Source organism: Chlamydotis macqueenii, chromosome 9 (assembly GCF_036417535.1).
Source record: "Chlamydotis macqueenii isolate bChlMac1 chromosome 9, bChlMac1.mat, whole genome shotgun sequence".
Lineage (NCBI taxonomy): Eukaryota > Metazoa > Chordata > Aves > Otidiformes > Otididae > Chlamydotis > Chlamydotis macqueenii.
This window is the reverse complement of record NC_141564.1, coordinates 8,104,043-8,129,137: the sequence shown is the minus strand read 5'-3', so window position 1 is coordinate 8,129,137 and position 25,095 is coordinate 8,104,043. Positions and strand designations below refer to the sequence as shown.

Genomic DNA, 25,095 nt, shown 5'->3' with positions numbered 1-25,095 from the left:
CTTCATTCAGGACTCCTGAGAAGGAATCCATCAGCAAAGCTGTTCTCCAGAAATCTCGTGGGCACAGTCAACTGTGGGCACACTCTAAGGAGCCCTTGAAACAGCCCTTGCTGAAGACAGCATGCACAGACCCTGATCTTCGGGATTCAGCCTGCCAGGCCTTCATTGATATCCTTTCACTCTTTTCTCTGGGAAGAGCTAGCTACGTCCACTAAACTCACCTCCATTGAGATAATGCCACACCCACATAACAGGGGATACATTTACATCAAGGTGAGGGGTATCAACTCTGTTTCCTTTGTATACAGAGGAAAGGTTCCTATTCTCTCTCAATGCTCCTTAACTCCTGATGGCTTACTTAACTGAGAATGTGGCTTTAGGAGTGAGTAAGATTTACTGCATATGCCCAGAGCAAGCAGCTAATACAGCATAAATCACAGCCAAGCAGCAACTGCTGCACAGGGAAAGGGGGTAGAGGACAGGAAGGGAATATATTCCAGATCCTCCTCTCAGTATTTGCCACTTAAACATCAACAGAATCACTAACATGTTAGGATACTGGTGAGACTTCCCATTACCTTCCAAAATTGGCCTGCTTTTGTCCTTAACGGCACATTCACCCATCATGAAATTCATGGGAGACTATCCCTCAAAACAGGCACACTCCTCTGTGGAAGTCACTGACCAGATATTTGTAGCAGCTATCCAGGAGGAGGTCCTGCGGGATGAGATTTACTGTCAGATTATGAAGCAACTGACTGAGAACAAAAACAGGTACTCACCTGGGTGCAAACACCCTGCTTCTGCAGAGCCAGGGCTCAAGTGCAGGTGGTGATCAGGAACCCCTGATACACTTGGGATGGGGCAGGGCCAGAGGAGAAGGATGGCCAAATGTTGGAGTGAGATGTTCCCTTCCCTCTTTTTCCAGGCAGTGCTGTGGGGCTCACCTTTGCGGAGCACTCAGGACCACTGACTGGCAGTGATGGCCCACAGAGCAGGACCATTACTTACCTCCCTTGAGCTGCTGCTTTGCTCTCATCAGCATTCAGTGCTCATCTCTGTGCAGTATGGTATGAGGCAAACAAGGTGTTACTGAATTCCTCTTACTCCCAAGGCAGTCTGTGGAGAAAATATGGCACTGCAGAGAGTTCTTGCATGTTTTCAGTGACTGCACTGTCAGCCCTCCATTTGTTTTAAGTTTCACAACGCCAGTATTTCCCTCCTATAAGCATATAATTCACACTAGATCTTTTACTACCAGTGAATCCTTTTCAGCAGTTATATTAATTAGATTACACAACTGGCTTGCAGAACAGATTGGTTACACAGGTCCCTGCCCATGCATAAGTCTCTGAAACAGGCTAGTGTTTGCTTCCCCACGCATAAAGTTATAACTTGACCTACTTCCAGGGGAACTGAATTGCAAAAACAAGCTTAAAATAATACTAATTATTAACAAAATGGTTTGTCTGTTTCTAGCTGCATTGTGTCACTGCAAAAGCTGGAGCTTCTATTTGTTTATTTTCTTTCTTACTGTTCCACAAATATTAAACTTAGTGGAACTTTTACCATGTGTGTAACTATTAAATGGTAAATTTCCTTGAGTGCAGTAAATTTTACAGGATATTTAATGCATAGTCTGTAACCATGGTGCCAGTGCCATGCCTGATGTATTCTACCAATTTAGTCCTTGTGGGTCATTCACTGTTTTGAGAGGGATCACTGATGTGGAAAAAACAATGCTTGAAAGGTGGCTATTTCCATATATTTTCATTAGAACAGCCAGAGCAACAAATCTTTCATCTTTCCCAGGCTACTGCCCTGTGGACCATGTCACACTCTCACACAGACACAAACAACACTGATCTCCAGAGTATAAATGGGATTAAAATAGTGTGTCTTCATCTGCAAAATTAGAAAAGTAAATGGGAATAAAGAAGCCAGGACCTCTTTATTCAGCAGAGCCTGGGGCCCATTCAAAGGTAGACCTGCTGGCTTTCCCAATCAAAACCACTTCACACCATTTAGCGTTTCAGAGCAATCCCTGGGACACAGCTGAAGTGTGCTTCTGGCTTTGAAGGTAGAATGACTGACCACCTTCTGGCTCCAGAGCCTTTCTTACTGGTGAGATGCTAGAACAGCTTTGACTGGCAGATTTCATTAGATCCAGAGGCTGGAGGAACTGGCTTTCTGCCTGGAAGTTGTACAGTCTTGATCTGTAGTTTTGAAGAACTGTAGCTACCTCATTACACAATGCCATCTACCTGCTCATTTTTCAGAGCAGGAACATGCGTAAGGGAAAGTCCATTACAAGCCAAGTGCTTGTGCTCTGAGCGATGCTGGCTAGCGCAGAGGGCAGGTGAATACACCACCTGATAACACACAGTCCAAATACACGTGACCTTGAACAGCAAATTGACAGTGGCTTTCCAAGAGGATGGCACCAGGGTCACCGCTGACAAGGAGACTGTTAAACTGGAGCTTATATTTATTAATGAGATTTGCAACTATTATGAATATTTATCAGCCAGGATTTAGCATTGTCTTTGTGTACGAGCTGTGGTCATTGCACAGAAAACGGCTGCCAGATCCTGTGTGAATGCTCTGTTGATTTGCAGCACTCTGCTGAATGGCACAACTTACCACGATGGGAGTGTGTTTCTCTTCCCTGTAGCTGGTGTGTGGCCAAACAAAGAATTATATGTGGCTATAGCAGAACCATTTGCTTTGTGTGCACAGATACAGCGTGACCAAGGGCTGGCAGCTCCTTTGGCTCTGCACTGGCCTGTTCCCACCCAGCAAGTCACTGCTGAAACATGCCCAGAAGTTCATGGAGACACGTCAGAAAGAGACACTGGCCCTGGAGTGCAGTCGGAGGATTCATATAGTGATGAGGTAAACAGTCTGGCATATAGCCAGCTCAAAGTATTAAAAAATCATGAATCACGTGCCAAAAAGCACATGGGATAAAATATTGAGACTCTTACTTTCCTTCCTCTCTTTACATCCTTTTTTATTTTAGTGATCATTATTTTTAATTCTTTGACTTTGAATCACTAAAAGAGGTCTGTGTCACGGTTTCACTTTTTTTCTTTCACAGAGTTAGCAACACTTTTAAAAGTTCAGCATCATATATAATCACTTGACTCGCAGAGCTACATGTTTCAAACATCCTAAAGGGTATGCAGCTTGAAATGAAATCCTGCATTGTCATTGATGAGGTCCTGACTTTGTTTTCCTTTGGAGAGGCAGCATATCCTTATCTGCCCTACATGTGCCTGTGGATTAGTCTTGAGTTTGCTGAATTTCAGTAGCACAGAGCTGCATGTGTGCAGCTAAAAATACTAGGTTTTACTCCTAGTGGGGTGGCACCACTGAAGTCACTGACATCTGTGCTAATGTGGCTCTGTTGGTTTTCTGATGGTGAAGCAAAGCAGATCCATGCTAGGAAGACAGGATCAACGTAGTCATTTCCTGTTCTTTGAAGAAATCCAAATGAGCAAAGCCCTGAGACTTACATGGCTGCTCATACCAGGGCACTTCTCAGTCCTCTAGGCGTTACCCCTGTCCTGGTGAGAGTTGAAGCAATAGGGCCTCCAGCCCACAGTGCTTCCCAAGCTTCTAAATGACTTGTTGGTCTAATGAACTTGACATGAGCAGAGATAGTAGAAGGGCTACTTGGTTTTCAGGAAGGATCAGTTGAACTATAGGGGGAAGGTTTCCCTAGATTCCTCCAGACACTGGAATCACTCATCTTGACGCTCTGAGAACACAGTGCTTTGGCATCAAGGTTAACGCCAGCCTTCTCCCTTGTTGATGCTGTCGTGAGTTACCAGCTGCCTGCCACAGACCTCTTCAGTAAAGAAGCTGTTCAATGATTTCTCCCTCCAGCTCCTCCATCCTCCCCCCCTTCTCTTAGGCTGGGCCCTGTGTTTGGTTTGCGAGCCCTGTGGGCCAGGCTTGAGGGGAATGCTAACACAGTGGCTGCCCCTCTTGCAGCGGATGGGTTTTGGCATTGTTGGGGAAATGTCACTGCACATTGAACTCGCCTTTGAAGTGCCTGAAAAATGCACAGCGAGGAATGCTATTCATTGATTTTTTCTATGGAGAAGACTGAAAATTTCCTGCCTCCCTATATCATGTGCTATTCATGGTCTAAGCCCTGTTGAGCTGTATAGAGCTTCTTTAGAGCAGGAAAACAGGGAGGGGAAAGCAGAATGGGCTGTTTGGGAGGATAATTCTATCTGCTAAACTGCCCCAGATCTGAAGCCTGAGGAGTGGGAAAAGGAACAAAGACAAATGCTGTTTCCTAAGAGCATTTCTTTTCCTAAGATTAAACCAGCCCCTGCTCTTAACAGAATAGAATATTTCAGTTGGAAGAGACCTACAACGATCATCTAGTCCAGCTTCTCCCTGTAGGTAACCTGCTGTCTTTGGAAAGAGGAGAGCAGGCAGCTCAAAGGACTGACCTACAATACATGGAGTGGAAGCCAACTGAGCCCTAGGGTACACCTTTTCCTCCATAAACAGCTTTACAGCTTCATCCCCAGACTCCTGGCCAGGCAACCAGCGAGCACCTTCACCGGTGTAAAGCAGATCTTGCCTTGGCAATGAATTCCTACCTGAGGCTGCAAGGAGAGATGGCCCTGTGCCTCCAGCCAAGCTTCTGCACTTCTGTGGTCTCCTATGGCCTCCCTCTGCTGCAAGTCCAGCAATAGATGACTGAGTAGGGCAGGTCCACACTCTTTGCAGTGCCTGTACAGTACCAGAGCACATGCTGTTCAACTTCGTTTACACTCAGGTTTTCCTTCTCCAAATGGAACTGCTACTTTATATAATGGGAAAAAAAAAAAGGGGTTAAAATCCACAAGACTAAAGCTCTCTTCCTGAGAGATTGGCTCAGTGTGAGAGAGGAGTTTAGCCCATAAGCTACTATGTACAAAAACTCCTAACAGCCTGCTCTGTGCCACTGAGGGCAGGAAAATATCAGCCCCAGGAGGTAATGTGCTAGATTTGTCCTCACTTTAACTGTATCACATTTTTTGCATGACTCAGACTTCAGGGCCAGCTCCTTTGCTTTAAAAGGCAACTCTGCTCTGAGGTATAATTTAAAAGAACTGGGACTGTACAGCTTAAGTACCTCTTGAGTCAGTAATTACATGCCAGCTTTTATGTAAAATGTAATGCTTCTAGCAGGCTTCCAAACTTTTCTGGTACTTGCCTCCTGAGCTGTAACTCATTTTGTATCTGAATGCATATGTTTTTCCTGATGCAAGAGTTGAGTTAAATAAAAATTATTTCTCCTTGTGGCCACTATCTTCATACTTCAATAACAGTAAGGAAAAATGTTCCTGAGTATGTAGAAGGGGTGGTATTGGCTAGGAAGGTGACTTATTCATGCAACCTCCTTGCAGAGCAGAACAGACTTTTAATATACATGCTGGTAAGACCCTCAGTTTCTTGCTGTTAAAACATGTTAATGCTGTTAATTTGCATTGAGGCGAAGGTCTATTGGAGCCTGCCCCATCACACAGTACTAGCATTATGGATGGAGTCTGTTGTTCAGATGGAATACTGTTATTTGACTCCTCAAAGGTTAAACATCGAGCACTGATTTCTCTTATGATGGTGGTGGCATTTTCCAGGAGTGGCTCCAGGAAGTGGGCTCCTCATCCTGTGGAGGTTGCGTCCATCTTACAGAACAACACTAAGATTTCACACAAGATTTGCTTTCCCAATGAAACAGAACAGGTGAGAACTTACTTGTTTTACCAGCCTTTTCCCAGCCATGATGTGTTCATGTAGAAGCACATTTCAAGACATTCAGTGTTCTCATTTCTTACTCTCCTCTGTGTAACAAGAGTCTTGTTATCTCATAGACATTTGATGTGGGAACAAACACCAAAATCCGGACTCTGTGTCAGAACGTTGCTTCCAAATTGCAGCTAAGCTCCTGGGAAGGTTTCAGCCTCTTTGTGAAGATTGCAGACAAGGTATCTCTTCTCAGCTATGGCAGGGTAGCCAGACTCCCCTCTCCTCTCTTACTTATTTACTAGACCACCTAAAGAACCATATATGAAGCCAAGCAACAGAGTAGGTCATTACTGCTTCTGTCTTACTGAGGGGATACAACCTAGACTCGAACTTTTAGCACTTAACAATCACTTTGAGTCTCTTGAAGGGACTGGATGGAGATGCAGAGTTTCTGTCAGTCTACTGGTACACAGGTGGTACTAAAAGCAGAGAAGACATGGGCTTTCTTGCAGCTGCTGGGATGGTAGAAAATTGCATGTTACATCCTGCTGGATTCAGCCTTTTTCCACTCAGGCATTGCCCAGGAGATGTGCTGCACATGTACAGTACTCACTAACATCATGGAGAGCAGTGGTTGACCAGCACCAGTTGATTGCTCTCTAGTTTCTCAGAAGCTTGCCTTGCCTGAGCTGAAGCTTGGGTTGGCTGCCTTGCTGAGAGGCCCTTTCTCTCTGGAACTGTGATCAAAGCAAAAGCAGCACTGAGTCCAAGCACAGGGACTTTCTGATGTACTGTGTTCCTGAAAAGAGGAACCTGGTATGTGCCAATATTTTACAAAGAGGAGATGGCTAAGAATAAGGTCAGCATCTTCAGCTTGACTTTCCAACAAGCAGGTTGGAAAGAAAAAAAGCAACAGAAGATGCAGTAAAAATCCCCATATGAAATGTAAATCATTTGAGTCTTCCTCCTCCTATTTCTCTTCTTCTTTCCCCTTGCCTTTGTCTTTCCTGCCGTAATTGTGCTTTCTCACTGTAGACAGGGAAAGAAAATTCAGCCTGATACTTGAGTATTTTGGTGCAGGCAGTATTTTATATGATCTGCTAATCCTTCTTTTCCCCCCTTCATTGCTTGGCTGCTTCCAGGTGATCAGTCAGAATGAAGCAGACTACTTCTTTGACTCACTAAGGCAGGTGACAGACTGGAACAGGAGGAACAAACCAGGGAAAGATGGTAAGAAGAATGCCAGCATGATAAGAAGCTGCAAGAGATGCTGTGTTGAACTGGGGAAACAGCAAACTTATCCAGTAGTACTTACTCCATCTTGGGAAGTGTGTGCCAGAGCCACCTTATCTCATTTTTGTTTGTACATACACAGTTACTGCCTGCACCAGAAGTAAAATCCACTGAAGTGATGCAGTCAAGCACTGGCTATGAGAAACACCAGAACATCTTTTTTTGGGGGGATGTCTCCAGAAATTTTAAATGGGTACCAAAGATTTTTTGACCTGTAGCATCCAAACCACACAGCTGGATGGATGCACACAAGTTCGATAGGCTGATCCTCTTTACAGTCCAAGGCACTCGCATTGCCTGATCAGGTATCAGCCAACACATGTAAGTAGGTTATGTCACACATTTCTTGGGTTGTTAGAAAACTGCCTAGACTATTACCTGGTGATACCAAAGCACAAGTTGTATTGCCAGGGGAACACTTGTTAGAATAAAACAATATGGCACTAATGACAGCAATTCTTTGCACTTCACTCCCAGGTATAACACACATTTTGAAATCTACATCAAACTCAAACTCCACTCAAATTTCATATCCATATCATAACCTTTGCTTATTTCAGGACAGCGGAGATTCAACTTCCTGAAGCGCTATCTACGTATCTAAGACCTCCTAACTTCCCTCTTCTCCCCACAGCTGATACAGCTGCTAGGAGCCCTGAAAATCACAGCATAAAGATCTGGATGCACTAAATCACAATTAATTTCTGTAACACAGCAATCAGGGAATGTACCTGCATCAGTATAGCAGAATTCAGGTGTGCTGCACATCGGCAAGCAGCTGTTATGAGCACCAAGAAACAACAAACACTCATATTGCAGGCATCCTCAACTTCTTCCTCAGTCTCTGAAGAGCCTGCACCTTAGATCGCTGCATGATCAGTGTCCAGGAACTGACAACTAATCACTTTCTTGGTCACCTAAAATGGCCTTTTGTACTTTTTTGTTAGTAATTTTGTTTGTTACTACAAAAAAAAAAACAAAACAATTATATTTCTGAAGAAACTCACAAGCCATTTAAAAACTGCAGAACTCTACAGTGATACAGAGAATACTAACACAGTGTTGTTTCCTTAGGGGCTACTATGTCTGTGGCTTATGAGGTGTACTTCATGAGAAAGCTGTGGCTGAATGTAACTCCTGGGAAGGACCTGAAAGCTGATTCCATTTTTCATTACCACCAGGTAACCAGCTCCATAAAGCATAAATATAATGGCAGGTAATGTGATCCAAGAAAGTAAGCCTGCTGGAGGATTACTGTCTTCCTCACCAAGGCCTGCATTATAAAGCCTCCAGAGGAATGCCTCTGGAGGGCACAGCTCAGCCTCAGGAGCAGATTTGTTTCTCACACTGTTCACACCTTAGCTCTATTGCTTATGTTAGGAACACAACTCCCTAAACTAATTGTTCCCTAGAGGTGCTTGCCTTACTCTGTAATTGTATGGAGAATTATAGAATGGTTTAGATTGGAAAGGACCTTTAAAGATCATCCAGAGAACCTCCAGAAGGAGTAAAAAGTTCCTGGGATGCCCTTGGACTGTGTTTGGTGAGACTCGCATCCTGACCTCACAGATTTAGCATGCATAAGTCAGTGTTTGCTTCATCCCATTCTGTCTGAATTCAGAGCTGGTCTTTTCCAGGAGCTGCCAAAGTACCTCAGAGGCTACCACAAATGTTCCAAGGATGAAGCTGTCCAGCTGGCAGGGCTAATTTATAAAGTGCGCTTCAACAGTGACCGCACACAGCTGGCAACCATCCCCAAAATCTTGAAGGAGCTGGTGCCAGACAATCTGCTCCGAGCAATCTCACCAGACGAGTGGAAGAAGGTAAGATCATCAACTTTCATTAATCCTGCTATTTCCATGGAGTTTTATGAGAGAAGACATCAAGACGCACAACTTTTTTTGATCTTACAGTCTTTGAAAGCACTGCAGAGGAATGCTACTGGATGTTGCTGTTTTGTCTCTTACAATCTAGATTTTGCATCCTCTTTACCATACCTCTGAAAGATATCCACAGTCCTGGACGACTGATTTGAGACATGCATTTTTCTTGGAGATACTAATATATTTTCAGTGCCCAGAAGAAAAGTTCGAGATAATAAAGTCAGTGATGGGACTGGGGTTTTGAGGATCTTCTAGAGAAACAGAAAATTAAGATGTGTCCTAAATATTTCATAGTTTGGCCAGCATATTAGTCACCTTGCACCGTGTGCATGCTACTCATAGCAAAAGGCTCTTTCGCCACCACAAGGCAAGAAAGTTTCAGCAGGTACTTATCACTTAGTCCACTGCAGAAGAGACAGGACATTATTTCGAATACAGAGGGAAAATTCACGCTACATGATACAGCAGAAAATGCGACATGTCTGTGGGTGTTGAACAGTAGCTTTCTGAACTTTGTTTCATGCCATATTGCCCCTCTGCCCTGAAATCCATTCGCTTGGGCTCCTGGACTTCCTTCAGCCAACTCATTAGTAAAGAACACTGAGGAGGTTCTGGCTTCACCTTGCCCCATAGCATGGTAACGGTCTGGTGCTGTCTTTAGTGCTAATGCTGGACATTGGAAACCTGGCTATCTTTTTTTTTTTCTGAACAGAGCATTATTGCAGCATATAGCAAGCATGAAGGAAAAAGTGTAGATGAGGCCAAGATTGCCTTCTTGAAAATGATATACCGGTGGCCAACATTTGGATCAGCCTTCTTTGAGGTGAAGGTAGGTTTAAAGGCCTGCATGAATGGCTTTGGTAGTAGAGCAGCACTGGTGGATATGGATTGGCTGTAATTCCCTACCTGTGTAAGTGAGAACGCATTATAAAGCTGGCTTCCAATCATCTACTGAGGAAAACAGTTCCTTGAAAGTCAGGAGATAGGTTTTTTATCCCTTCCAAACTATGCCTGTTATTTACTGGCTATGTTCTTGATCCAGTTGTAATACTTACTATTGCAACTATGTAGTAGATGAGGTCTTTTAGTTATATAAATACTTAACTGTCTTGTCATTGTTCTCTACTACAAAATGCTGACAAGTCTTGTATCTCTGGGGACTCTTCCCTAAGAACAGAACTGTACTAATAGTGGATACCTCCAGGAATCATTTCTCACTTGCTACTTTTAATTTCTCCTTGCTAGGCTCTTAACTGGTTTGCGACCAACCACTAAGCCTATTATCAGATAGCCTAGGAAACAATGGACCTCATTCTGCTTTTATGTAGCAGCTGCTCAACTCATCAATATATGGCCAAAAAAGGGGTCACCCTTAGCAACAGTTACGTAATATTGAAGAACTTCATGTTTCACTGTTTATTTGGTAAAGAGAACAAGCAGCACTGGACACTGTTAAAGGTCACTATGCACCTAATATGAATATTTTTTTTTCATTTTCTGCTTATCTTGCTCTGTTATTTGTTTTTAGCAAACCTCAGAGCCAAATTTCCCAGAGATTGTGCTGATTGCAATCAACAAGCAAGGAGTCTCAGTGATACATCAGAAGACAAAGGTAACAGTTGCTTCTCAAGAATCTACCTAAGTAAAGAGTTAATTGACTATGCTAATTTAGGGACAGCAACAGGACCTTCTTGCTGAATGGTAGGAGAGGACAGAGTCCTCTTATTCATTTCCTATGTGAAAACAAAGAACATGTTATTGCCTGAAATGATTTCTTTGCAGTTTCTACACTGGAAATGAAACAGTGCAGAGCACCTCTAAAAAAAGAAGTGGTAATCATGATGGACCTGGACAAAGTGATAAGATCAGGCAGATGGATTGACAGTACACTAGGGAACCTGTTTCAGAAAAAATGCTTTGCAGGAAACTTAAGCTATCTAAAAGGTCAGGTGGAATGACAGTGTTTACCAGCTCTCTAACCCAAGCAGTCTCATCTTACCAAGTTTCTAGGCAAAAGTGTTTATGAATATCACTGCTTTTAATAAGAAAACAAATATGCAGTGAATTTTAGATTACTGTAAATATAATGGCAGTGTGCTAAGGCAAAGATAATATATAATGAAAGGAAGTCTCATTAGAGTGATTAAGACTCACCTGCTTGGTGAAAATACAATATACCACTAGTCTGGATGCAAGACCTTCCTTGATCCACTGTGTTTGTAAATGAAGCAGGAAAAAAACCCACTGGCTTTACAGGTTTTCTTACATAACAGCCCATCTTCATTTGAGAAATGTTCTACAGGTCAGTTTGTTTCCTCTTTCAGGATATTTTAACAGTTTACCCCTTCAATAAAATCTCCAATTGGAGCAGTGGGAGCACATACTTTCACATGACAATAGGGAACCTGGTACGAGGAAGCCGGATATTATGTGAGACATCTCTGGTAAGAAGAGTTTTGTTAACTTACACACAAGAAACTCCTAATTTTTCCTTTACGTTCAGAATCGCTACAAAACAATGGTGAGAAAACAGATGTTAAAAGAGGTGCAGATACAAAAAGCATTCACTGCTATGTCAATAAAATTGCAGTTTAGAACTGGTTCAGTGCTATATAATGCCATCTGATGCAAAGACATAAGCCACAGAGACAAGGAAAAAGAGTAATTTCCCAGTTTTTTCCCATACATCAAAATTCAATCTGTCTGAAACATTAAGACTGCACTTACCCACAAAACTGCATTAGAGGCTTTTTTGTCTTGTGTGGTTTGATCCATCTATGCCACCTTTGTAAGAACTTACACTTTTCAATGAGTGGTACCAACTTTTTAAGAATTTGTTTCAGATTGTCCACAGACTCAGACAAGCATCACTGTCTTGATATATAAAGGTAAATTTGTAAAGATAACCTAAAGACATTTAAGGGCTAACTTCTCTCACAGAAAAGCTTGGATTCCTAAGTACAAGATGTCAATCTGTAGAATGAATAACAAGGAGATAGTAGAGCTATGCTCTGTAAAGTTTTGTATATCTATGAAGGGAAGAGCAGAGGGAGGAACAGATAAATAATTATCAAAACAGTCATAGCTGTTGGAAGAGGAGATGTCCATGCAGGGAAGAACCTAAAAAGAAGATAAAACATGGAGGATATTATAGTTATTTTAGCTTCTGGAGCTCTTTGAGAGACTTAAGACTTTTTTTTTTTTTTCTGACAGGGTTACAAAATGGATGACCTGTTAACATCCTATGTACGCCTGCTAATGAATGCTGTAAACAAGCAAAAGAATCTTTCCTGAGAGCAGAAATAGAAACCATGACCTGTACCTGTGCCAAACTACCTGTAATTTCATTTCCCACAAGAAATGCCATTTAAAAAAAAATATTAATCTTTATGATCAGTCTTCTGATCAAACACTGAATGAACTGTGTTGCTGAAATATTACCACAAAAGAAGCTCAAGTGAGCAGGTGCTTTCAAATATCTGTAACACCTGGGTGTCTTAGATGTAGTATAAGAATTCCATTCAGATTTTTGATTTAGATAAGTTTAGCTGGATTTTAATGTAATATGGGGGTGGAGGAACCCTAATATGACAGCCTCTTTTGATACTCTAAATCTTCTCCATTCTTAAGGAGAAACACACCTTAAGAGTTGTCTTCCTTTTGGAAAGAAAATGTCCCATTTTTGTATATGCTCTCACCAAATGCATAAACTCCTCAAGTCTTTGCAAACAAAGATAATGCTATTTTTTTTTCCTCCTATTGGCAATTCTAAGAGTGGAGAAATACCCTTTAGCAGTAGGATAACTGGAAACTTTGAAAGGTAAGATGCTGGTTTTCATCCTTTTATCACTAGGTTACATGCTGCAAGTTACAGTAGTCTATGGCAGCCAGTTACTGTCAGAATATAACTGTCATTTCTGTGTGCTCCTAAATTAACAGCCTGTCCACTGATTTACCATTGCCTTCGTTAAATCAAATAGTTTTCTTCCTTACACATTTTATAATGCATTGGAAACTAACAATTGCTTTCTACTATGCAGTTAGTAGTAAGCATAAACAAACTCTGAAATTAGTCTAGATTTTGTGTCCATTACTTGTACTAAATTGCTCCTGTTTCAAGTTATACATGTGCTATGCAGTGCAAAGCAGAATCTAAGAACTCAGTCTAATAGACATCTGTTGAAAGGAGACTTTTCTGCTCTGTAAAAATGTTCTCAGCTTGGAGTTATGCAGACATTCGTTCATGAGACAAGAATAATAGCTTTAATTTCTCCTCATCTTTTCTATTTCCTGTTTAGCAGGCACTTTGAGTGGCAAAATTTGATTCAGTACTTGTTCATCTCTCAGACCTTTGTAAACACACAACTTTGGTCCTGTAAGAACTAGAGTGTGCTCAGAGCATGTAAAGCATATATGCACTGTGGTGGTATTAAGCCTAGATGCTTACCCCATCGGACAACAAGTAGTCTTTCCTCAATGACCAGCCCTCCCTTGCTCAGTGCGAAACATGGACTTGTCTTAAAGCATTTACACCAAGTTCCTTGAGACACAATCTGGCAGTGCTGGAAAAGCAGCTCTGCTAGATCTCTCAAATTTGCCAATGTATGCACAATGGTTCTCTTGTTCCCTCAGATGTGTGTGTGTGAAATTCAAACACTAATGGGAGTTTTGTACATGGGTGGCAGGGAAGAGCCCCACTCTCTTTGTGCATCTAAATGAGTGCCACACTTGTCAGAATAGCTGATCCTTTTGCATGCAATTAGATATTTCTGCTGTGATGTCCATTGCTGGCAATGGAAACATCTGAGACTAATGATTTTGAGTTGTTTTGTCATTCTATGTCTGATTTAACTGGCTATAAGTGAGAAGCATTCAGTATTTCATCTGTACAAAAAGAAGTTTTGCAGTCAAACTGTATTGTTTCTGGTTTTTAAATAAACACTGTGGAAAATGTCTTTTTTAACAAGAAAATTGAATATTCCCTCTAGATGCATGTAACCTCAACCTACCAAACATCCACTACATCCTGTAAATGATCATAGCATCCCATCTGCTCATCATATACACAACACAATTTGTAGAGCACAGCCTCTAAAAGGATGATACGCCGTTCTGCACAGCCTCATCAACAAACACATCACCACAGAAGCAGCACAGATCCAAAAAGTGAATTCACCATGACAGTGCATCAGATCTGGGCAATCTCCAGAGTCCCTCAGAGCGCATAATGCCTGCTGGCTCAGCATTGCAAATGTACTTTCTTTTTTTTAACTGTACAAGAGAAAACTTTTTTAAAATTTGATTTTTTTTTTTGTGTGAAGATTTAAAATGTATTAGTTAACTTTATTACAGGAACATAAAAAGATACAGTATTGCAACATTTCAATCCACAATCACGTTTTGGTTAGACAGCACAAGGAATGTGTGATAAAATGAGAGCTCCACACATTGCAGAATCCACACTGCTCATCAAGGCCTGAACCAAGGCAAGTAGCTGCTAATTCTTTTACTCAGTCTATACCATCCTCAGCACTTACTAGTGCTTTACAGACTAGTACAACCACATTCATTACATGTTTGCCTGCAATCTGTTCCTTCACCATCCAGCCACTTTTAAAAAATGCATCAGTTACATCATCTAATACAAAACATGCAACATCTAGAAACTCTCTGTTCAGAAGGTTGAATGATATTTGCCCACATTGCACAGACTGCTGTAAAAATAAAGACCAGGATGCAAACCCTAAAGAGCAGATTAGGTTGCCATAAAGAAAGATTGCAAGTGATTAACATACCCTTTGAATAAAAACAAGCTTCACATACAGTGGTTTCTAAAAGTAAAACCATTTTCAAGTGTACTCAGTGAATATTAGTGATTTTAATTCAGTATGTATAAATATGAATGTAAACTATAAATGTATATAGTGAGACAACAGCTTTAAGTAAGTGTAGACTTCTGAGCCAAGTTCAGCCTTGATATAAATCTATACTCTCCAGTGGTGCAATACCTAGGATGAATTTGGCCAGCATGTCTATTTACAGCAATGGAAAGAAGCATGCAGCATATTTCTGACTGAGACTTAAACTTTACTTAAAAAACAAAACAAAACAAAACACAACCTGTCAACCTATCGACACACTATGGGGAATTCTCAAGTCTGCATTATATTCTACTTAGTTTTTAAAAAGTGGACTCAAACAAGTAGGGGAAGATGCATTTATTTAAACTATTTATAGTTATTTCTCCTACTCCTTCAATTCCACTGTCCCACAAAAGGTATGTCAGTAATATTCACTACTGTAACTCCGCATCTTGCAGGCTATGGGCAGCAGGAGTACAAGAAAAATAATTGGGAAAAATTAATAATTTAACTAAGAGATACCCTCTGCTAATAGAGAGATCAGGGATTATTATTATTTTTCCTCCCACTAATTTTGGGAAAGCCTCTGAAAATAAGGACATAAAAATCCTAGAGAACTCAACAGTTTATCAAAGAGAAAGATATCAACTGTCCTTTGAACGCTGAAACTTACTAGGTCTCCTGGATTTCTAACATGAGACAAAGTGAGAGCACACACTAAATCTCTACTTGCAGTACAAAAGTAATTCCATTCATCTCCACATACATGCATTTTCCATTGCTGAACTTGAGAGTGGCCACAGAAAGAATATTACCTACTGCCTGATAGTTACATAGTCTTTCCATGTTTACAAGTAGCTATGCAGCTGTGTGCTCCTCTACCATCTTCCCAAGAGGCTGAAGATACACAGCCACACAGATTTAGCATTAGACATGGCTTGTGACTAAGATTATAGGAACAGACCTGAATGCTTTATGCTGAGAAGAATCTGCATAACATACTGAACTGCACCTAGATCAGTAATTCTTGTATTTTATGCTATGAAAAAAAATGCCAAAGAACAAGCTTTCAAGACTAGTCTTTGCAGTGGCCACATACTATTGCACCAAAAGACATGCTCCTCTTTATGCCCTTAACTAAAAGGCCACTTAAAGCCTTGTGAGAGAACAGTGATTAGCCACAAGTTCTCCTAAAGCAGTGATAAAAACAGCTACTATTATGGTAATCTACAGTGCATATTGTTCAGAAGAGGATGGAAGAGTTCTACTGTTAAAATTAGGCCTATCTCCTCATCAGTGTTACAGCGGATGCAGTATACCCCAGTTAAAAGTTTATGGTAACTTATGGCAACAAAAAGCAAAGCAGCTGAAGGAAATCAAATTAGCAAAGCCAGTAAGTGTCTAAGAGATGGTCTCGCACGTGGGATTTTTATCTGTACACGGTTAACCAGCATTTCCCACCACTGCTGTGACATCACTGGTGCAGTTTCATGAGTAGTAGCTACATCAAAAGCATGTTAACAGCTATCAATGCTTCAGCTATTATCTTGTTTAGATCCACTCTGAGCAGAGTGTGATGGCAGTGGGGACAATTTTAAGGTAGTTTATTGCCCCAATTCAGTTGCTGCTCACACATACAAGAAGTGAGGAACTTTAACTTCTTGCTAGCTAATTCACCTGGGGCTGCAGGGTGCTGCCTAGGCCCAGCTGCTTGTTCATTTGACCAACTAAACCAGCCACTTTTCTCGAGATTTGAATCATGCAAGGGACAGCAGTCCTCCAGTGCCTTTCATCCTGTCCACCTCGCAAAAGGACGGGCACAGTGTCCAGCTGTTCCTGGAAAGAGATCTTCAGGCTGCTCAGCTTAGTTTAGCACAAGATACTACCATTGGACAGGACATGCTTTGTGTTGACCACTAGAAGCTCTAGTACCCACATAGTAGTAGAGAACAAACCCAGAGAATTTTAGTGTCAGTTTCTAAAAAAATCTTTTGTTTCCCATGGCCATCTCCTCCTTAAGGAGAGCCCAGCTATTCTGAGGAGGCTGACATGGCCTTGACAATTGATATCTCCTTAGTACTGAACAGGGAAGCAGCAAAGAAAACTTCTTCAGCTGTCTTAGCATTGGACCTAAGCCAGACAAGTGGGCAGTGCAGATGCCGTTAAACCTGCAAACCAGAAGGACTGTACAGCAACTGTACATGCTCAGTAGGAATCTAGAGAAAGACTGGAACATTTTGCATGTAGCAAAGAGTGACAGCTTCCAGAATATTTGCCTACATATTAAAAAAATAAAAAATGTCTTCACTCAGAGTAAAAAGATAAATTTTTATACTTTAACTAAAAAAGAGAAAATCACACATTTCTTCCACTCCTGCACTCAGCCACTGTTTCCAAGAGGAATGGAGAAAGAACTACAGTTCAATTGAGCAAAGAAAGCCCGTGTACAGTTCCACAAAGGCAGAATAAGCTGTTATTAGCAAATTAATAACCAGCCTGTAATCTGCTCAAGCAGAAATCATATTGCTCTTTCTGACAGTGTTAACAGACAATTGCTTGAGAAAAGGGGTAGTCAAGATGCAAGCTACATTACCAGAAGCAGAGGAAGGTATTACTTATCTTTGGTTTCACTTGGTCTTAGTAATTGCCTCTGTAATCAACAGCTGCTGTGAGCAGCAGCTTATGACTGTAAGAGTGCAGTCAGTAGACTGACAGACCTGATTAAGCAGAATTTAAATCCACAGCTTTGGGATGTGCCTTCTTGGATGCCAGCTCTGACAACTTCTTCAGGCGTTTCTTCAGCTCCAGAGGGAATTTCTCATAGCACTTCTTGCATACAGGCTTCATGTCAAACTCCACAAACTTATTCCTTTAACACAAAGAACAGCAGGCTATTAAAATGGTGTTTGCAAACTATATGCTTCACTAAATCAAGTCTCCGTGCATTTAAGTAAATGCTGTTGTTTGTGTCCTACTGCACGTATAAAACAACTCACTTCCTCATGAGGTCATGTAAGTACAGAGATCAGGCTCTTATCAGGCAACTAGGGTCTTTAGTATTGCTACTTAAACAAGGAGCAAGATTTTGCTATAGATTTGTATGTAATAGTCTAGAATAGTAATGTTGTTAGCATAGAATGGAAGCATCACTTCAAAGGTCCTCTTTGTGAAGAATTAGAGCTCCTTCATATCCAAGGCCAGTGGGGCCAACCCAGCCTAGTAAAATAAGGGTTTGAATCCAAGAAAGGAAAATGTAGGATTGCTTTGTTTTCTGTCCCTCTTCTACATATTTGAGGTAACTAGCATATTTTCTTTCAAAATAATCTATGCAATTGCAAATACTGACATTGAGAGGAGCATCCAGACTAAGGAGACATGGAGGCTACAGGTATTTCAGGACAGGCAGTTACCTGACGTTTAGAGCCTTCCCTCTGTACTGCTGAATGAGTTCTCCTCTTACCCAACCTTCTTACAGAACAGATTACTGAAGGAAAATAAGTTAGAGGGGATGCTGAGTCCCAGCTCCCAGCTTTTAGTTCAGAAATCAGTGGAATTACAAGCACCTGTTCCCACAGAGAAAAGGTATACTGCTCCCCACAGAAACACTGCTCATGGCTCCCCCAGGCTGATATCCTGTCTTAGGGGCAAATGTCTTGTACAGTCCAAAAATATAAACACTGACTTACTTCAGCGTAAGCTTGATGTTGCAGGTGGAGCAGGAGAAGCAATTCACACACCAGGCCTTGTTAAGAGCTGATACCACTGCAAAAGCAAAAGTACAGAATAAGAGGAAACTGCAGGATTATTTGAATTCAGATTTGTATCCAAATTCAAATGAGGCCAGATGTGAAAAGAAACACTGGTGCCTTGCAACTGTGGGACTGCAACAGCTGCACTAACAAATGGAACAAGGACAGCTACCAAAAACAAGGAGAGAACAAATCTTACCATCTCCCTCTATCACGTGGCTGCAGTTGTAGCAGACATCTCCAAAGAGCTGCACAGTAAAAGAAATAAGAACAGGAACTCATGTTACCGACTCCTCATGCTCCCCAAATTACACAGCTGGTGTGAAAATTAAATCCTAACAATCAAAGAATTCCCAGACATTGAAGTAGCCCCCGAATACACCAATTTAAATCTTCTGAATAACTTCTCATACACTTGCCAAATAGTCTCTATTCCTTTGGATCTCGTACCACTAAATACTACAAGCCCTTTTTTGTTGATGCCTCACACTCTACCACTGTTATGTGATCTTAAAGTCCTGTACATGTGGCAATTTGGAGAAAAGAGAATCAGTAGAGTATGATGATTACTGTTGATAAACATCTCATGATACTTAACTATAAACATCGAAATAAAACCTAGAGCTGCTTTCAAAACAGTAACACTTATCTCTTATAAGAGAGAGAGACTAACTTATCTGACACAAGAAAATATCAAACTCATAGCTGTACAGTACAGTCACACAGAAAAATATAGGTTTTGATTGGCTTTTGAAACATACTTTTCTTATGCTTTAGACAGCACACCATTTATCTTAGGCCCATGGAACCAAGTAATTATCAAAGAAGTCCACACAAATAGTTTTGGAGTAGAATTACAGTGATTTTAATCACAATCCATGGTCAGTGGTTTTCTCCTGTTAATGGCATAAAGAAAATCAATATCCCCAAGACATTTCCATTCTGTTCTTAGCACCAGTTTTCACATCTACCAAGGAAAACTACTTTTTCCGTTAAATCTCACCAATTTCTTAATATTGCATGGCCTCTACAAATTCAGGTTATGCAAAATCTGCATAGCTTTGCATTTCTAAAAATGCAAAAAAGCATTTGCCAGTCAGAGTAAGTACCTGCAGTATGGATGTCAGAATTTACCTGGTTATAGTGAGTTTCACAATAAGCCAGTCCTTTTTTCTCATAGTGTCGGTGCCCCAAGAACGGCTTCTCACATTTGGCACAAACAAAATGCTATAAAAGAAAAAAAGATCAGTGGCAGGCAAAGTGACTTTTCCATCACCAGGGAAAAACTTGCACGGCTACAAATCATGTCTTAGTATAAGAAACTTAATCATAGAATGGTTCAGGTTGGAAAGGACCTTAAAGATCATCTCATTACAACCCCTTGCCCTAGGCAGGGACAAGTTCCACCAGACCAGGTCGCTCAAAGCCCCATCCAACCTGCCCTGGAACACTCCCAGGGACGGGGTATCCACAACTTCTCTGGGCAATCTGTTCCAGTGTCTCACTACCCTCACCATGAAGAATTCCTTCCTAAAATCTAATCTAAACCTACCCTCTTTCAGTTTAAAACCCATAATGCTTTAATGAAACTCAGACAGGAAAAGCTTTACGGAAGCACGAGAAAAGAGGAACTACTTAGTCTACTATAGTAATTAAGAATGGTATTAAAGATAGGTAGAAGGCCTGCTGAAAGGGCAATCATCTTGTGTCTACAATGACAGACTTGCGGACTATTACTTTGCTTGTTTCAGAGAAGAGAAACAGGAACATAAAACATGGTTGGTATGAATGCAGGTCAAATGAGCAGCATCATCTCTCAGTTCAAGTCCTTGGAGGCTTAAATCACTAAAATCTTCAGAGCAGGCTATGACAACTCAGCTGAAAGTGAGCTGAAAAGGCTTAAAAAGCAAGAATTGCACTGGCTCTGCCTACATTACAAATTCTAACACTGTTATAAATCTGTTAACTGGGGTTGGAGAGGATATATTTAAGTACAACATAGTAAATATGTACACTTATTAGTAAATAAATGCTATTCAGTGAACCATATTCTGCAAGAATCTTTACAATGCAACTCAGGCATTTTAAAATTAAGGTTATTACTGTTGTGAAAGCATAGCTTTCTCAGGCAACCCTGATGACCCTGCTGTACTCACTCACTCACATAAAGTGAAGAGAATCTGAAATATAAGCAATTGTTTTTTGCCTGAATTCATATATTACAGATTACATAAACGTCTACATTTTCCAAGTAGCACTAGTCCTCTTCCAAAATGGTTCCTGAAGGAAGTTTCAGATTCAGAGAGGTCTCACCTCAACATGCCATTGCTTTCCCAGAGCATTGACCACTCGTCCCTCAATGGGCCTGCGGCAGGCTCCACAGATGGGAATTCCCATCTTGTCATGGCAGGGCAGGCAATACAGTTCTCCCTTCAGTTCTCGAGCCTCAGCAGTCAGCTCCTTCCTGAAAACACAAACATGTCCCTGAAGTAAGAACACCAAGTGAAGCTCTTTAATGCCCAAGATGAAGTTCTGGAAGACTAAACCTGAAAGTTAACATACTCTGGCAACATTCATGCTACAAATACAGAGTTATTAAATTAAGCTAGAGAAATACAGCTATTGTCAACTCATCTTTCTAAAATTGCTTTTTCAGTTTGCCAGGCAAGAGAACATATGTGGAATATCACGTCTTCAGCTAGATACTCTGGCAGAAACATGAGATGTACTTACACGAAACAATGCAGTGTCATGCAAAGACTCAAGCTATCTTTGAACGGGATTGCTCAGGTACAAGGACCGTCCTAGCTGTGCTCAGCACCAAGGCATTTACTTTATTCTTCAGCACTGTTACCCATTCCAGGGCAGTACTGTGTCAGAAGACTGACACAGCTGACCAAGTCATCTTTTTTGCTGTCCAGGAATGCAAAGTGAAACCATTTCGAATAGCCTGACAACAGCTATCTTTGGACAACACTATTATTGTAATCTGCACACTGCCTTTCAGGTAAGTTCTTACCAACGAACTATTTTAATTTTCAGTACAAAATACTGTCATTCATGTTTAGGATAAAAGGACACTGAATGGCAAAACAAAACTAAAGTTCCCGTAGGCTTTCCGAATTTCTTTTAATTTCTTCTCACACAATTTCTATTTGTTCAACAATGTGAAGGCAGCAAAGTTTAGGCCTTGGAAAGGACTGCACTGCTTACTGTACTGTTTGTCTCTCTCCCTTTTTGTCAGAGTTTAGAATATGAGAACATACCCACAGTGAGTGCAGTTGAAGTGATCTGGATGGTAGGAATCATTTCTAAACATCAGAGGCTGTTCATCAATTATCAAGTGGCACTTCTGACAGATGTACTTGCCCAGTCCCTTAGCTTTTTCACGGTTATGGCACGGCCTGCACAGATGCCTGGTTGAACAAAGTAAAGAAAAGAAAATACTAATAAATTATTTCTCCTAAAACAACATACAGTGCATACTGTAGGATGTACTTTATGTAAGAGAATAAGTGTCTTGCGAGGTCAGACTAAACATAATTTAGTTTAGTACCCATCTCTCACATCAGTTGCACAGAAAAAATATGTGGATAGAGCAGTCATCAGGTTTTATTTCCTTAGAATACTCCTCCAGCATTCACTGATTGATATCCCATGAGGGATATCACCCTGTCATTCTTCTAGGTATCCCTTCCAGTTCTTCTAGATCGTTTTTGAGAGGTGGGCAAGGAAAGGTGGCAACACCCCCTCTCTCTTACTAACTATGAGATCCAGCCATAACAGAGGCATTACAGCACTAGAAGGGAGTTGAGTAGAGAGAATAAAAAAAATATTAAACCAAAGTACACCGCTCAAATGCCTTTACTGTGCCTGGATTCCTTAGTCTTCAATAGGTAGGACAAACAAGAGAACATTGGATACTAGCTCTTCTGTCTAAAGTTCATTTTAATCCTAAGTTAAAGAAAATAAAGAACTATGCAATCTTGCAGTTTTTACACGGTAAATGTAATTGTGTTCATATCACATGTTCTAGAACATATTACAAGTACAGTCCTGAACAGGTAGATAAACCAAGTTTCTGGTAGAAAAGCCTGGGCAAAGGCATAAAAAACTTCTGTAAAGGCTGAGAGAATCCACCTGTTTTATCCCAATATTTAGGAGCTCTGAGGAGAAGCCGCTCGGTTTACTTGCCTGTTACCTACTCCTCTAGCTGCAATGTTGTAGGCTGGGAAGAATTAATAATAAAACAAAAATGATAAGAGGAATGACTTCTGTCGGTTCCTTTGTCACAAAACAGAGAAGCCTGCTTAATTCCTTTCACTATATCACTATGTGAAACACTCACTGAGATTTACAGGTCATTCTCAAAAGACACCAGACAAAAGGAAAAGTTCAAATGTAAAGGGTAGATTTATGGCCAAAGTAGCGGGTTCTCTGCAGGGCCCCTTCCAAAATTCTGCTCTGATGAATCACTTACCCTTAGATCTGTAAAATGGGGATAAGAATACAACACAGATGTTGTTGTGCGACCTCAAACATTTATGACCTTCAGCTGGCAGGCGCCTGTCTAAGTGCTAAGTATCATTATTATTCTCTCCAAATCTGAGTCCTCCTGTCAGCAAGTGTCTCTCTGCAGGGCTGGAACTACTGTCTGCCCAGACGGAGTCCAGAAAAAGCAGAAAGCACCCCATTATAAGGAAACATGCAGCTGTGCTCATCTCAGCATAAAGGCATCAATTTTATTCGGCACTGTCAAATGCAGAATAATTATATGGGGCAGGACATAGGGACCCTGAAGCAAGTGTCCTGAAAGAGACCCCTCTCATTCAGCTGAATAAGATGCCTTCAGCCTTTTGCACTGATAAACCATTATCAGCCCCTCCCCACTCACAAACCCTCTGTGCCACCCCATAGACCCTCCTCTATTGCAAGTAAAGGGAAGTGTTGGACAGGCTAAGCTGTTACCATAGCAGCCGCCCCTCTCCCTCTCCCACTATTATGGAATTATCCCATTCTGAAATGTCCTGTTGTGTCTATTAATACCAGACTTCCTCCAAACAATGCTTTTCTCCACCCTCCTAAGATAATCAGGGGACTCCAAGAAGTCTGTGTTCACGGCTGGGAGTTCAGTAGCAGCCTTTAGTAACCAGCACAAACACTGGAATATTCATACAGTATATTCATATCTATAACAGCAGCAGCAACAACCCCAGTGCCAAGAGCTCAGCTGGGATGAAGACTCCTCTTCAGTGCCGGGGTGTCCTCTCCCCTGCTCTGTGGTGTGACTGAGCTGATAATGAGCTATCAGAGCTAGAAGGACACTATATAGAGGGGCTCCCCTCTCCACCCTCAGCAACTCTGCAACTGTGTGCTCTTTTTGGATCATCTTGTTGTTTTCACTGTTGCTGCTTCTATTTGGTTTGCTGTCACCAGAAGGAGTTCCTTGACATCTTCCCCAAAAGGACCCTATACTCCACCCACAGGACTGCACTGTAAAGAGGTAAGAGACAACCTTCTGTTAGCAGAATAATGAAGGAGCTTTCCTAATGGCATTAGTTTTAGCTGGTGTCAGTGAGGTGGAAAGACACAGATAAAATATAATGGAAATATCTGAAACTAAGAACAGGTAGCATTTTTTGAACTTCAAAGAATAATTTCCTCACTCTTCTTTACATCACTCCTCCAAAACATAAGAGTTTTCAAACTTCTGTACCTAGTGTACAGATGTACATTAATGTAATGTGATTTCTGCCAGGAAAACTGCCAGTTGTATGGCATGTCCAGCACCCTCCGACTGCTTTGATGCTCACAAGAAAGAAGTGTTTCAGCGGAAGGCTCAGTAGGGAGTGATTTTGAGAACAGTTTCAGTCAGAAGTGGACTATTTCTAATGAAGAGTACTTTCAGTGAAAGATAAGAGACACTCCCATTTGATGAGATACTATAACCATAATCATAAAACCCCACAAACTAGCATAATCCCAAACCAGAAACTGCTCTAGCTGAGAGTAAGAAGACAAATTTCTGATGTCCACTACAAACCTTAATATATAGTTCTAATTTATCTGCAGTGGGCATTATAACAAAAGCTCCAAACTAGCCAGGTAACTAACTTAGAATAAGCTAAATAGTTCTGCTTATTAATTGTTTCATTAATGATAGAGCATCTGCTGAAAGAGCAATCAGGTTGTGTCTATACTGATAACCTTGCGGATCATTATCTTGCTTGTTTCTGAGCAGAAGAGAAACAGGGCATAATATATGGTCAGTGTGCACGCATTTCAAATCAGCAGTGACATCCCCATTACAGCTCAGCCCTGGGAGGCCTGGGATAAGGACTCATTCCAGAATAGTGCTCTGTTTAGCAATACGTAAATCACTAAATATTCGCACAACACCAAGAGTGCAATCCAAGTGGAAATTACTGGACAATAAGCCAGACGCCTAAAGGAGTTTTCTGTCTGTAGAGTCAAAGCCTCTTGCACCATATAGCTTACCACAAACTACACACTCCAGGTCATTTGGGAAGGTCCCCAGTTTGCTCTTAGCTTTCA

At 41.2% G+C, this 25,095-nt stretch overlaps 2 protein-coding genes across 5 annotated transcripts in view; one reads left to right on the top strand and one right to left on the bottom strand.

Annotated features, from left to right (window-relative positions):
• MYO7B (myosin VIIB) overlaps positions 1–12,335 on the top strand; it is a 48,214-nt gene extending 35,879 nt beyond the window's left edge. The window contains exons 37-48 of the mRNA XM_086754235.1: positions 11–168; positions 621–774; positions 2,740–2,895; positions 5,646–5,751; positions 5,880–5,993; positions 6,897–6,984; positions 8,122–8,228; positions 8,685–8,870; positions 9,643–9,759; positions 10,459–10,542; positions 11,255–11,374; positions 12,144–12,335. Of these exons, the coding sequence (XP_086610361.1) occupies positions 11–168; positions 621–774; positions 2,740–2,895; positions 5,646–5,751; positions 5,880–5,993; positions 6,897–6,984; positions 8,122–8,228; positions 8,685–8,870; positions 9,643–9,759; positions 10,459–10,542; positions 11,255–11,374; positions 12,144–12,224 (1,471 nt within the window). The 3' untranslated portion in view covers positions 12,225–12,335. The remainder of the gene's footprint in view (positions 1–10; positions 169–620; positions 775–2,739; positions 2,896–5,645; positions 5,752–5,879; positions 5,994–6,896; positions 6,985–8,121; positions 8,229–8,684; positions 8,871–9,642; positions 9,760–10,458; positions 10,543–11,254; positions 11,375–12,143) is intronic.
• Positions 12,336–17,099: 4,764 nt separating this feature from the next.
• The window catches only part of LIMS2 (LIM zinc finger domain containing 2), a 28,003-nt gene continuing 20,007 nt past the window's right edge, over positions 17,100–25,095 (bottom strand). For all 4 annotated transcript variants that reach the window (XM_086754238.1, XM_086754239.1, XM_086754236.1 and 1 more), the window contains exons 5-10: positions 21,807–21,956; positions 20,854–21,004; positions 19,675–19,767; positions 18,740–18,788; positions 18,478–18,553; positions 17,100–17,660 (exon numbers count right to left, since the gene is read on the bottom strand). In XM_086754238.1, coding sequence (XP_086610364.1) covers positions 17,513–17,660; positions 18,478–18,553; positions 18,740–18,788; positions 19,675–19,767; positions 20,854–21,004; positions 21,807–21,956 — 667 coding nt within the window. In that variant the 3' untranslated portion in view covers positions 17,100–17,512. The remainder of the gene's footprint in view (positions 17,661–18,477; positions 18,554–18,739; positions 18,789–19,674; positions 19,768–20,853; positions 21,005–21,806; positions 21,957–25,095) is intronic.